The 11,478-nt window shown below is 44.2% G+C and overlaps 1 protein-coding gene across 1 annotated transcript; it reads right to left on the bottom strand.

Moving 5' to 3' along the window:
• Window positions 1-1,970: 1,970 nt before the first annotated feature.
• Window positions 1,971-11,472, bottom strand: PRSS23 (serine protease 23). Its single transcript, XM_040489571.1, has 2 exons — window positions 11,388-11,472; window positions 1,971-3,512 (listed from the first exon to the last, which is right to left on the bottom strand). The coding sequence occupies exon 2, from the start codon at window positions 3,497-3,499 to the stop codon at window positions 2,354-2,356; it is 1,146 nt and encodes a 381-aa protein (XP_040345505.1). The 5' UTR covers window positions 3,500-3,512; window positions 11,388-11,472; the 3' UTR covers window positions 1,971-2,353.
• Window positions 11,473-11,478: the final 6 nt, after the last annotated feature.

Below are 11,478 nucleotides of genomic sequence, written 5' to 3'. Positions count from 1 at the left end.
GTTATTTTATCACCTGTGAGTGATGTTGTACAGAGCATATGGTGCTATTCTTTAGTAAATTATACCTGTTTGTGAACTAAACACTGATATTATTCTGACTTTCTGCCATTACCTACCCTTGCTGAGGCCCCGATTACTGTCTTCTGGAAAATAGCTAGTTCAGAAATGTGAGTAAAATCCTGTGAAATGGAGGGCTTGGCATAAACGATCTTGCCCACCCTGTTGTGTCACAAAGGTGACAGGGCCACATTGTGAGGCTTCCCCAAAAGCAGAGCAACAGTCTTCAGGAGAGAAATGATTTCAACACTGAAAGCAGCTGGGGATACTGACTTCCTGTAAGATATAGTTTAAGATGTGTGCCAATATAGTTAACAAATTATTTTACTGGTCAAGGGCTATGGTGTAAATGCCTCCAAATCCAAAATTTTGCAAAAAATCAAAATCAAGAAATCAGGTGCTTTACAAAAGGAGCATCTTTTTTTTTTTTTTTTAAATTAGTTCTACGTGTTCAATGAACTTCTTTTCACACCAAGCAAAAGCAAAAACAACCCCCACCCCCGCCCCAAATACCAAACATAGGGATGCAGACTGTCTTCTTCCTCAGGCTAGATTCCTGCTAGATTCCAAAGCAAACTGTACTGGAGCTCAGAAGAATCCTGGCGGGTCCTACATCTCTTTGCTACGCATAGTATTTCTTTTGTGACTTGAAGAAAGCACCATGACTGTACTTTTCTTCAGTGTCTTTTCAGGATTATTCTTCCGAAAAGCTCAAGAAACACAAACCAAAAGCCACACAGAGAATATCTAAGCATCAGTGCTGTATCTGAATGTCCTCACAAATAGTCACAAGCCAGGCCGTTACCTAAGGTATAAGCCCAGCAAACATCTGCCCTATAATCCATTTGCTTTTTTTTTTTTTCTCCACTGATCCATTCAGAAGATGTGCTCAGGCTAAGATGCATAAAATGAAAACATAAAATAAGTCAAATTCTTTGCTTTAGAAACTGTGATTATCATATTGATAAGACATTCATAACGACATTGACTGGAGTGGTGATTCTGATCTGCTTCTCATTCTCCCAATTTCCAGTTTTGCCACTGTACTTGATCATATGTGCCTGTAGCCTAAAGCATCCCAGTAAAAGAGGCCCTTTTAAAGCTAGTGGGGAAAATGTCCTATTGGGTTTTTCTTAAAGCGCCATCCCAGTATTTTTACTACAAAGTAAGTAAAAGAGGAAAGCTTCCAAGCTGCACAAGTACATAGCTCCCTGAAACCACACTGAAAACTATGTAGAATAATTTTGATTAGGTTGTAGGACTGTGCCAGGCTCCAAACAAGTGGTTATTCTGTTGTGACATCTGCCAAGCAATACGTCCATTGTTCTCTGGAATTTAATTCATTTTAAATCAGTCCATCCAAATGATAAAACATGAGATGTGCTATACTCCAGGGGTAAAATGAAATGATTGTTTTTGTGTGACCACAACCGTTAGCTGGGAAGTGATACAGCCTGTTCTAATTAGGCCCTGATTATTGTCTTCTGGAAAATAGCTCGTTCAGAAATGTGAGTAAAATCCTGTGAAATGGAAGGCTTGGCATAAACGATCTTGCCCACTCTGTTGTGTCACAAAGGTGACAGGGCCACATTGTGAGGCTTCCCCAAAAGCAGAGCAACAGCCTTCAGGAGAGAAATGATTTCAACACTGAAAGCAGCTGGGGATACTGACTTACTGTAAGATATAGTTTAAGATGTGTACCAATATAGTTAACAAATTAATTTACTGGTCAAGGGCTACGGTGTAAATGCCTCCAAATCCAAAAATAGTATACCTGCCTGTCTAAGAAGTATCGTGAAATTTCCTAAGGGTTGTATGTGGTAGGGAACACTGCCATCTGGAAACACTAATGATTAGGCATTAAAAAAAAATACAAGAGGAATCTCAGGAAAAAATACACATACATACACACATAAGAATTTAAGAATTTATATCTCCCATATGCCACATATTTAATATAAACCTTTGAAACAAGTTCATATGAAATAAAAATCAAAGTTCTCAGAAAGTAAAAGATTAACTTAATTGCTAAATATTCCCTATCATCCCAAACATCAGCATGTTTTTTTTTTTCACTTCTATGCAAAAGAATGCCTTTAACCTGTTTAAATGCTATATGATACACAAACCGGTTTTCAAATAAAGCCAGTCATCTTGCAATTTTTAAAAATTAGGTAAAAGATAATTATGACACATTACACACACACACACTCACACACACACCAATGACAAAATTTGGCCTGTCCTAAAATAAGTACATGGAGACCACTAAGTGCCGCCAGGAAGGAACCCTGGGTCACCCCTCCCTACAATCCAGGTAGTTTCCTTTAATCCAATAGCAAATCTGGGCATATTTGAGAGGGGTGATTCGAACAGCCACGTTGAAATCCTGCGGAGAACCATTCATGTCTACCCACTGGTGCCCTGAAAAAATGCCAATAATTTTTCTCTCCCACTTCTGCTGCTGTCGCTTCCACATCCTCACATAGACCCCGGACCCGCTGGCCCCGGGCTGGGCATCACACTGCTGGTAGAGCAGGTCATAAGTCTCATCTTTAACGTCACAGAAGCGGTACACCAAATTGCCTGGTCGATCATTGTCATAACCAGAGAAGTGGATTCTGCCCCCCGGCAGCTGCTTGGCAGGAGGGCTTACCCCAATCTTCATGAACTTTCTCTTGTGGGGTTTTTTCAGTTCCAGGAGGGCATAGTCATAATCCATACCGATGTCGTTGGCATTGCCTTTGATCCAGCCCTTGGGCACGTGGGTGCGTTTCACCCGGATCCACTGAAACTTCATCTTCTCCGGCATGGCTGAGCTCGAGTCGTTGGCTCCTCGGCCACCATCTTTAAACTTGGGCTTCAGGAAGCCCACTCGAAGTTTCTGGGTTCCCTTCACGTAAGTTTTCCCATCGTGTATGCAATGGGCAGCTGTGAGCACATGCTTCTCTGCCACCAGGGTGCCCGTACAGCCTGTAGATAACTTCACTGATGTTGAGAAGGGATAGTTGAGCAAGAAGTCCTTCCCAAAAATGCTGAATCTGCTGTCATAGCCATAAATCTGCCGCTTCCTCCGAGACTTTCCTGAAGACTCTTGTCCCCCACCACTGCTGAGGACATAAATGCCCACCTGGGTCTCGGTGCGGCTGCCATTGGCATAGAGCGTTTCATAAGACAGGTACCGTTTGGCCTCTTCATAAGTGGGCAGTGGAGTCCCCTTGTGACACTGGGGTCCACACGAGGAGGACACCTCCAATTTGGCTTCAGCCCCGAAGTCTGGCTTGCCTAAGTTGAGGGTGGACTGGGGCAAGACCACAGGGAGGCGGTAAGCAGGCCAAGTGGGTTTCCAGTGGGCACCATAGGGGCTCACCTGCCCCACAGCACAGAGGAGGAGGAGGAGGAGGAGGAGGAGGAGGAGGAGGAGCCCTGGAATCCCCGCCATGCTGAGCACCACTCTGTAGGAACAAAGATAAGCAGGTCAGGAGGGCAAGGGGCTCGGCACCGACTGACTGAGGAAACAGCCCGGCAGCATGCCTGTCATTGTTTCCAAATCTGTGAACTGTCCCAGGAATCAGGGTGTGGAGACGAATCCCTAGATAATGGTCTCACTTACAACACAAAGTCTTGACCTGGGAACGTTTTTTTTGTGCTCAAAATGGATGGGTGTTCATTCCCTTCTGTGTTGAAGATGCCCCCAATGGTGGCCAACTGGGAGGCGGAGTGCAAACGTCATTAATCCCCAGATGAGCTGCTTGATCAGCCCCAGTTTCTATGTAATTTTGAACCTTCTTTGGGCTGAATTCTAAATGTCTGCCCTCTCCCGCCTCCCTGATCCACCTGCCTTTCTTTCCTTCTTTCTGCTCATTCTCAGTACAGCATGTGCTTGGAAAATCCTCAGAACAACTTGCTCATATAAATTCAAATTATGCAGCTGACTGAATGACCCGGGCATCAAGGAAGGTTATAGCTCCACAGCATAACACTTACTGGGATTCATCTCAGTGGTTCCAAAGAGGGCACGAGACTTTTTTTTTTTTCTATGAACTTAAAACAAACTTAACTACTATAAATTTAGTTCCAGAGTAGCCAGGTCTCTAACAATCAAGCTATTCCTCCTTCCTTGGGATTTGGTTGTATAGTATCAGGATCTCTGTCAAAGATCTGAAGCTCTAATATTGCCTCTGTTATCACGTTGTGAGCTTTACTGCTGGTTACTTTTCAGGTGTTTGCATCTATGTTCCTGGCTCATCCGAATCACTGGAATTTGGGCTTCTGCTAGCGCTCAACAAAAACTTATTGAACAAATTTATTGAATGAATACTTGTACTAATGGAAGAGTGAATGAATTAACGTGGCTAAAAAACCCCACAGTTTTGAATGATGCGCACTGAGTGCTAATGACAGAGATGGATGTGGATGATGTGGTAACTCAGGGAAAGGGCATGAAATCCAGGTGTGGGGAGTTACAAGAACAGAGGAGCCATTTCAGGGGAGGTGATGCTGGAGACGGGTGTTGAAGGTAAAGAGAAGGTGGATAACATAAGGCAGAGTGAAGCGGACACTTAGAGGGGACAACAGTATGCAAGGACACAGACATGCAACAGTGGAAGTCATTTCAGACATTTATTGTATTTAGCTCAGCAAGGGTGGGAGAAAGGGCATGGTGGGGCAGCAGACAAGAGCCATATTATGCAGAGCTCTGTATACTAAATGAAGGAGTTTGGATTTTATCCTGACGTGTATGTTGAAAGATCTGGATCAATCATCCCAAAAGAAAAACAACATTAAAAACAAGATTGGGAGTACTTTCATAAGTATTCAAGCACCAGATGGCTCTGACTAGCTGTGAATCTTCTGTTCAGGAGAAGCTGATGTGGCAGGTGGAGTAATTTGTTCACAGTGAGGCATTCCCAAAAGGACAGGCAGGGGTTAGGTCTCAGAGGCTTTGTTATCTAGCAGGAGTGACGAAGAAACCATTTCTCATCCCCCTTCTCTTCCTCTTTGAGAGTACAGACCTACCTGCAACTTTTGGATGCCTTTTGCTTTCTTTCACATCAAACTGGAAAATCCCACTGATGTGATCTAGACCAGCTGAGCATGACAATCCACACTCCCAACGTCACTAAGCGAGCTTGCCCCATCCACTGCTGAGACCTTTCTGCTTGATTCTTTCTTTCTGATTCCACTTCTGTCAGAGAAAACAGGGATGGGCTAAAAAAGGAATGAGCTCCTGGAAAAGGCAATTCCTTGGGATTTCCTGATTGTTTGAAATTCTTTCTTTCTCTTTTTCCAAATAGGAAGAGTCCCTGGGCCGTTCTATAGGGAAGAAATACATCTACTTCTTTCTCTAAATCCTTAAAACCATAGGGCACATGTGTGTGCACATACAGGTGTTTTCACATGCTTGTTGTGGGGGGAGTGAGGGGTGGGTACAATCCTGACTAAAGGCTCTAAGTAGATGAGGGAGGGGATGCTAATGCTAGTAAAGCCATCCTCCCCAAAGGGGACTTCGGGGGTGGGATAGGTGTAGTGAGGACAACCCTTAAGGAAACTTCAGGAGATGGCTCTGTGTCTGATTATCCCCAAATCCTGGCTGAGGACCCAGTCCTTAAACATATCCAGGTCCTGGACAGCCTCTCCTCTATGTAAGCTGCTGTCCGCGTAACTAAACACCGCCCACACCAGAATACCTGCCAAGTGTGATATGTACTAGGAGCGCCAGGTCTTGGACCCCTACATGCCACCTCCTCCTCCCTTTGACTAACACGGAGAATGCTGTTGCCTGCTGACACTGAGCAGCAGACGTGTTGGTCTCACATGCTCATCATCTAGAGCCTGCATCTCTGAATCTCAATCGGAAATATAAGTGTTAATTGGATCCAGGGAGTGCAGAGTCTGGACTATCTACTGCAGCAGAACTGCTCCAGTGCCATCTGTCTTTAACCCAACACAGAAACACCCATTGACAAGGGTGTCAGGGAAGAGAATGGCAAGAAAGAGTCTGAAACTAGTTCAAACACACTTTAAAATAATATATTTGACTAGGAACCCTATCTTAATGAATTATCCTCCTCTTAGGCAGAATTAACTCTAATCTCACTTTTCTAAGTGCTTTGCCTATATAGCAAGCCTGTTCAAAAAATGCTTTCAAAGTCCTTGAAGCGTGTTTCATTTCACAGTGATGTTATGGCTTTTTTTTTTTTTAAATGTCTGTCTTTCAAACAGAAAAAAAAATGTTTTGGAACCTAGTGGGTCTGGAGAAATGGAGACAAGTCTTTTCCCGGGTGTGAGGGCTGGGCAGTCAGCTAGGCTCTCTCAGTAGCCACAACTTCAGTGCAGCCTCCCAACATACAGGATCAAATTTGTTCCTCAGAGAGATGACAGACAACTGTGCCAAGGACCTTTGGGGTCATTTACAAATCACAGAGTGCTGGGAGAGAATGCTAAAGAGTCTACTGCAGATTATTATTAGGATATGAATATTCTCTATCAAATATTGATATTCTAGGTAGATGGGGCACCTAGGTGGCTCAGCTGTTACGCAATGGACTCTTGGTTTCAGCTTAGGTCATGATCTCACAGTTCAAGTGTTGGAGCCCCGGTTGGAGCTCTGCAGCTGGTAGTGCAGAGCCTGCTTGGGATCCTCTCTCTCCCCCTTCCCTGCTCATGCTGTCTCTGTCTCTCTCAAAATAAATAAATAAACTCACAAAATATTCTAGGTAGAATATCCAATATTCATTAAATAATATTACTAATTCAGACCCCTTACAACTTAAATTCTGATCATTTAGCCAGTGAAGGAGAAGTCAGCCATCTATAAGTAAAGGATTGCTAAACCAACAGGGTAGGTTGAAGCTTTAATCCTTTAGAGATAAACTTTTTAGGTACCTCAAAAACACTAATTTCGGGGCGCCTGGGTGGCGCAGTCGGTTGAGCGTCCGACTTCAGCCAGGTCACGATCTCGCGGTCCGTGAGTTCGAGCCCCGCGTCGGGCTCTGGGCTGATGGCTCAGAGCCTGGAGCCTGTTTCCGATTCTGTGTCTCCCTCTCTCTCTGCCCCTCCCCCGTTCATGCTCTGTCTCTCTCTGTCCCAAAAATAAATAAACGTTGAAAAAAAAAATTAAAAAAAAAAACAAAACACTAATTTCTAGTAGTCTGAAATACTGTCCCCAATGTTCCTATATTATTGCTTAAACTCATCAACTTTTGTGATAAGACCTTGTTCTGATGTTTCATATCTTGATTAAATTTTCTTTGTAACTCTGAAAACTATAAAACTGCATTAAAAAGACTTTAATTCAGATTTAGAAATTAATGCAGACTAATTCAGGTCAAATTATTCCAACTGATTAAGTTTTAAATTTTATTGAAATATTATATAAGCTTCAGGTGTACAATCTAACAGCATTTAAATAACTGATTGTAAATTGGCTCCCTAATGGGTTTAAACTGACACCTGTACTAAAGGTTACAAACTTTATAAGCTGCTCCCCCCCCACCCTTATTCAAATGTGTGTTTAGGGTAGTTTAGAAACTATTCTGAATAGCAACCTGAACTGGATGATCTCTTTAGTCTTTTTAGTGCTGGTCATTTCAAGCCCGGGATTCTCTAATTTTATAATTTTCCAGGGTCACAAAAGTCCAGGGCAAGCACCGTGTTGTATACAAACAGGGTCCGCACCATCATTTACTGCTCAGGAGCTTACTTTCACACAATTAAAGAGGAAGGAGGGAGAGGGAAAAAGGAAAATGTATCTTGTTAATCTCTCGTCTATCTGGGAGACCAGATTTCCCTCATCAGTTGGCCAAGAAAACAAATGCTTCCAGCAGAGGGCAGCTTTCAAGAATGGAGTAGAAGAATGGTTGGGTGTGCTGGCTCAGAAAAGTGTAAGGGGGAAACCTCACCCACTAAGGCCCTTTCCCTAGGCATTCACACCCTACCCTGACCCCTTTCCCATTATTAGTACACCAACGATAACCGTGATGCTTAAAAATTAGGGTGATAGTTTTGCATTAATTTCTCAACTCACCTGATGATAATTTCCTGAATAATTTCCCAGGACACAATTACTGTTTCCATTTTTATAAACTCAAAGCAAGCCTGCACTATGCCCCTTTAAGTTTATTTAAACAAACACTCTGGGATGGAAACAGAATAAAAACATTCATATCTTGAGGCACCTGAGTGGCTCAGTCAGTAAAGCTTCTGACTTGGCTTTAGCTCAGGTCATGATCCCAGGGGTCGTAGGATCGAGCCCCGAGTTGGGCTGAGCATGGAGTCTGCTTGGGATTCATTTATTTATTCATTCATTCATTCTCTCTCTCTCTTTCTCTCTCTCCCCCCCCCCCTTTCCCCCCCCCCCCCACTCCCAGGCTCTCTCTCTCTCAAATAAAAAATAAACATTAATAATCTCATTATTGGAAAGGTAACTGATGGATTACATAACTTTAAATTCTCTTGCCTTCACAAATGAATAACTTTATCCAAATAGAACTGACGAAAATATGCATACTTAAAAAAAAAAGAATGAAGATTTCCAAATCTTATCCTCACTATATATAAATCCAGATGAAGAAAATTCAGGCCTACAACGTTTCATTCCTAGAAATAAGCTTTTATTGGCTAAAGATTCCTCACATATATAATTATCTTTTTTACATTTAAAAAGATTATATACATATTTATTTGAAGTAGGCTTCACGCCCAGTGTGGAGCCCTACAGAGGGCTTGAACTCATGACCCTGGGATCAAGACTTGAGCTGAGATCAAGAGTCCGACGCTCAACCACCTAAGCCACCCAGGTGCCCTTATCTTTCAAAGTTCTCAGCTAAGTATCCTCATGTATGGCCTGAATGACAAACAGGATGAAAAGTTAAGGTGTATTACCATGTTTAGTAATACAGAAACTATTCCAGCTCTGTCTATCTGCTGCATAAGAGTTACACATTCTGTGTTTTATCACTCAATAGGAGCCACTGTCCTGCTGTCTACTGTCTACAAATATTTATAGTTTATGAGGATGCTGCTGCTTTACGGTCCACTAATCATCTTATGGTGAAGGGACCTTGCACATCATCAGAGACGTACAAACAACATCTATCTGCCTGGAGACCAGACACTGGAACCTCTCTGTCCTAGATCTGCACCTTAGTTTTCAAAACTGCAACAACACAGGTCTCCTCAAGAGGGCAAGAGTTTGGGGGAAGGATTTAACTCCTACAGCAAACAAGTGCTGGGCAAAAGAAAAAAAAAAAATCTAATCCTCAGGACATACATTCTCTATTGTACAACAGATGAATTCCTGTGACCACTATAAACAGTAATGTCGAAACAAACAGTGGGAAAGTCTGTAGAGATAAAAGTTTTGGACACCATCTGGAAGGATAACAAAGGGTTTTCCATGGAATCTGTGGCCAGGAATACTGAACAGTGAAACCATGCTAATTCCTAAAGCAAATACCTAAAAACGAACAAAACTCTGTGAACCCTCTGAGCCAGGCTTGCTCTCATTTTCCTGAGTCACAGAACCTGTTAAAGGAAAACAGACCTAATCACATACTGGTTTAAGAATTATAGCCTGTACAGGAAAGAAATGCAGGGTGTTTACAAGCCCAGCCACCCTAAACATAACTTGTGGTCAAACGAAGTTTAACTTTTTCTCAGATTTTAGGCAAAATGAACTACCCTGGTGAGCTCGGGACAAACCTGGTGACAAAACAAGAACAGAGTGTATAAAATTCAGTGGTGAGACTAGGAGATGTGAATTCCCCAGAGTCAGGGGGAGTTATGCATGAATAAGTCCTGGTGGACTGAATCCTAAGGGATCAATGAGAAGAAGCATGCAGGAGAACTTGAGGCTATTAAACACTGCAGACGGGGGCCAGTAATGTTCTCAGACCCACTAATGGGCACTTTGGCACTTAAACTACAGACAGAAAAGTGCACCCATATTCACCCTCTAACTGAGTAAGTTGTCAGGGTTACAAAAATAGGATCCCTATTAGTTACCTAGGAAGCTTCCTTTTCAGTTCAGGCACAGGAAAGCATGACAAGTTATCTCCTGACTGTTTAAGTGGGGAAAACACAGGTGAAGCAAGTTACTCAAATGCAGAAGGTGTGCCTACCACCAAACTTTCCCAAGTAAACATAGTGGCTTTTGTAGCATCTCCTAAATTCCTTCTCCCCACTCCACGTCCAATCTACTCCTGTCAGACTTGTGGAGAGACCCAGAGTCCTACCGCCTGTTTAAAACGTCTTGGACACCAGGAGGATCCTGAAACAAGTGCAGTAAATACCCTCTATTAATTGGCATTATGCTTTTGGCCACAGCTGACTTCAAACTATAAATTCAACCCCTTCCAGCAAGGCCACTGGCCCATCTGCTCCTGAGGAGCACGTAGGGACTCCTTATGTTCCGTTTCAGGGGCTGAGGGAAGCCAGACCATCCCAACAACAGATCCTGAGCAACCTGGAGCGTTCCACCAGCCAGGGGCTGTTTCTTTTTCTAAAGTCTCCGTGGGTGTCCCCGAAAGGACAATAAAACACCCAGGATTTTTATCAGCTGCTTTTTCGTGAGATGTTGGAAAGCAACCCTAATTTGTATTCTGGAGGGGAATGGTGGTTTTCCCTCATCGAGATAATTATTCTCCCTCCTCTTTTAAAACAATTTTTAAACTTTTATCTAAAAGCTAACTCGGGATGAATGTCCACAGGCCGTAGAAGAAACATTTGCCTCCAACAACGATGATAGTTCACAGATAGTTTACAGGGAAGCACGCAGTCATCACCCAAGGCTCCAGAAAAAAGATCCTATCCTAATCCCCAACCTGTGTTTGCTTGCCCTTTCTTTGCTGGCTAGGATGTGTTCATCATCACGTGCCCAGAGTTAAAAATTAATTCTCGGATCATGCTGGAATACACACACATGCAAAACTCAAAGAAAGTAAGAGGTGGTGGTGGGTGCGGGTGTGCGCGTGCGGGGGAGGTGGGGGTGTTGTCACAGCCCAGCTGCAGGCGAAACTGCCCAGAGCCGGCTCTTTCCCTACTCCCACCCAGCATCCAAGATAGCACTTTTCAAATCCGTCCTTCCCACCCGCTGCACGGTGACACTGCGTGAATGCTAGCGCCCCGCAGCCCCGGAGTCTCCGCGAAGCTCCCAGCCCGGGTCCCAGCCCTCCAGCCCCGAAGGCTGCCCGGCGGGGTCTCGGGTGCCCGCCGCACGCAGCCCGCAAGTCACCCCGAGCCGCGCGCACCGGCCCTTTGTCCCGCTGCTCTCGGCGCCGCGCTCCCCGCGCGTTCCGGCGGTGCCCCCAGCCCGCGCCCGCACTCACCCGCGCCGAGCAGTCCGCCGGGGCCGCGGCTCGCCGCGCCGTTCAAACAGGTGTGGGCGCCGGGAGGCCGCGTGCGGCTCCCATGCCTGCC

The sequence above is a fragment of the Herpailurus yagouaroundi genome, unplaced genomic scaffold (genome assembly GCF_014898765.1).
Source record: "Herpailurus yagouaroundi ecotype Mexico unplaced genomic scaffold, PumYag 180, whole genome shotgun sequence".
In the NCBI taxonomy this organism is placed as follows: domain Eukaryota; kingdom Metazoa; phylum Chordata; class Mammalia; order Carnivora; family Felidae; genus Herpailurus; species Herpailurus yagouaroundi.
The sequence above is the reverse complement of the archived record's forward strand: the minus strand, read 5'-3'. Positions and strand labels throughout refer to the sequence as shown.

What these genes read in the sequence shown, in the direction of transcription:
- PRSS23 (XM_040489571.1), bottom strand. Translation starts at nt 3,499, where the DNA reads ATGGCGGGGATTCCAGGGCTCCTCCTCCTCCTCCTCCTCCTCCTCCTC.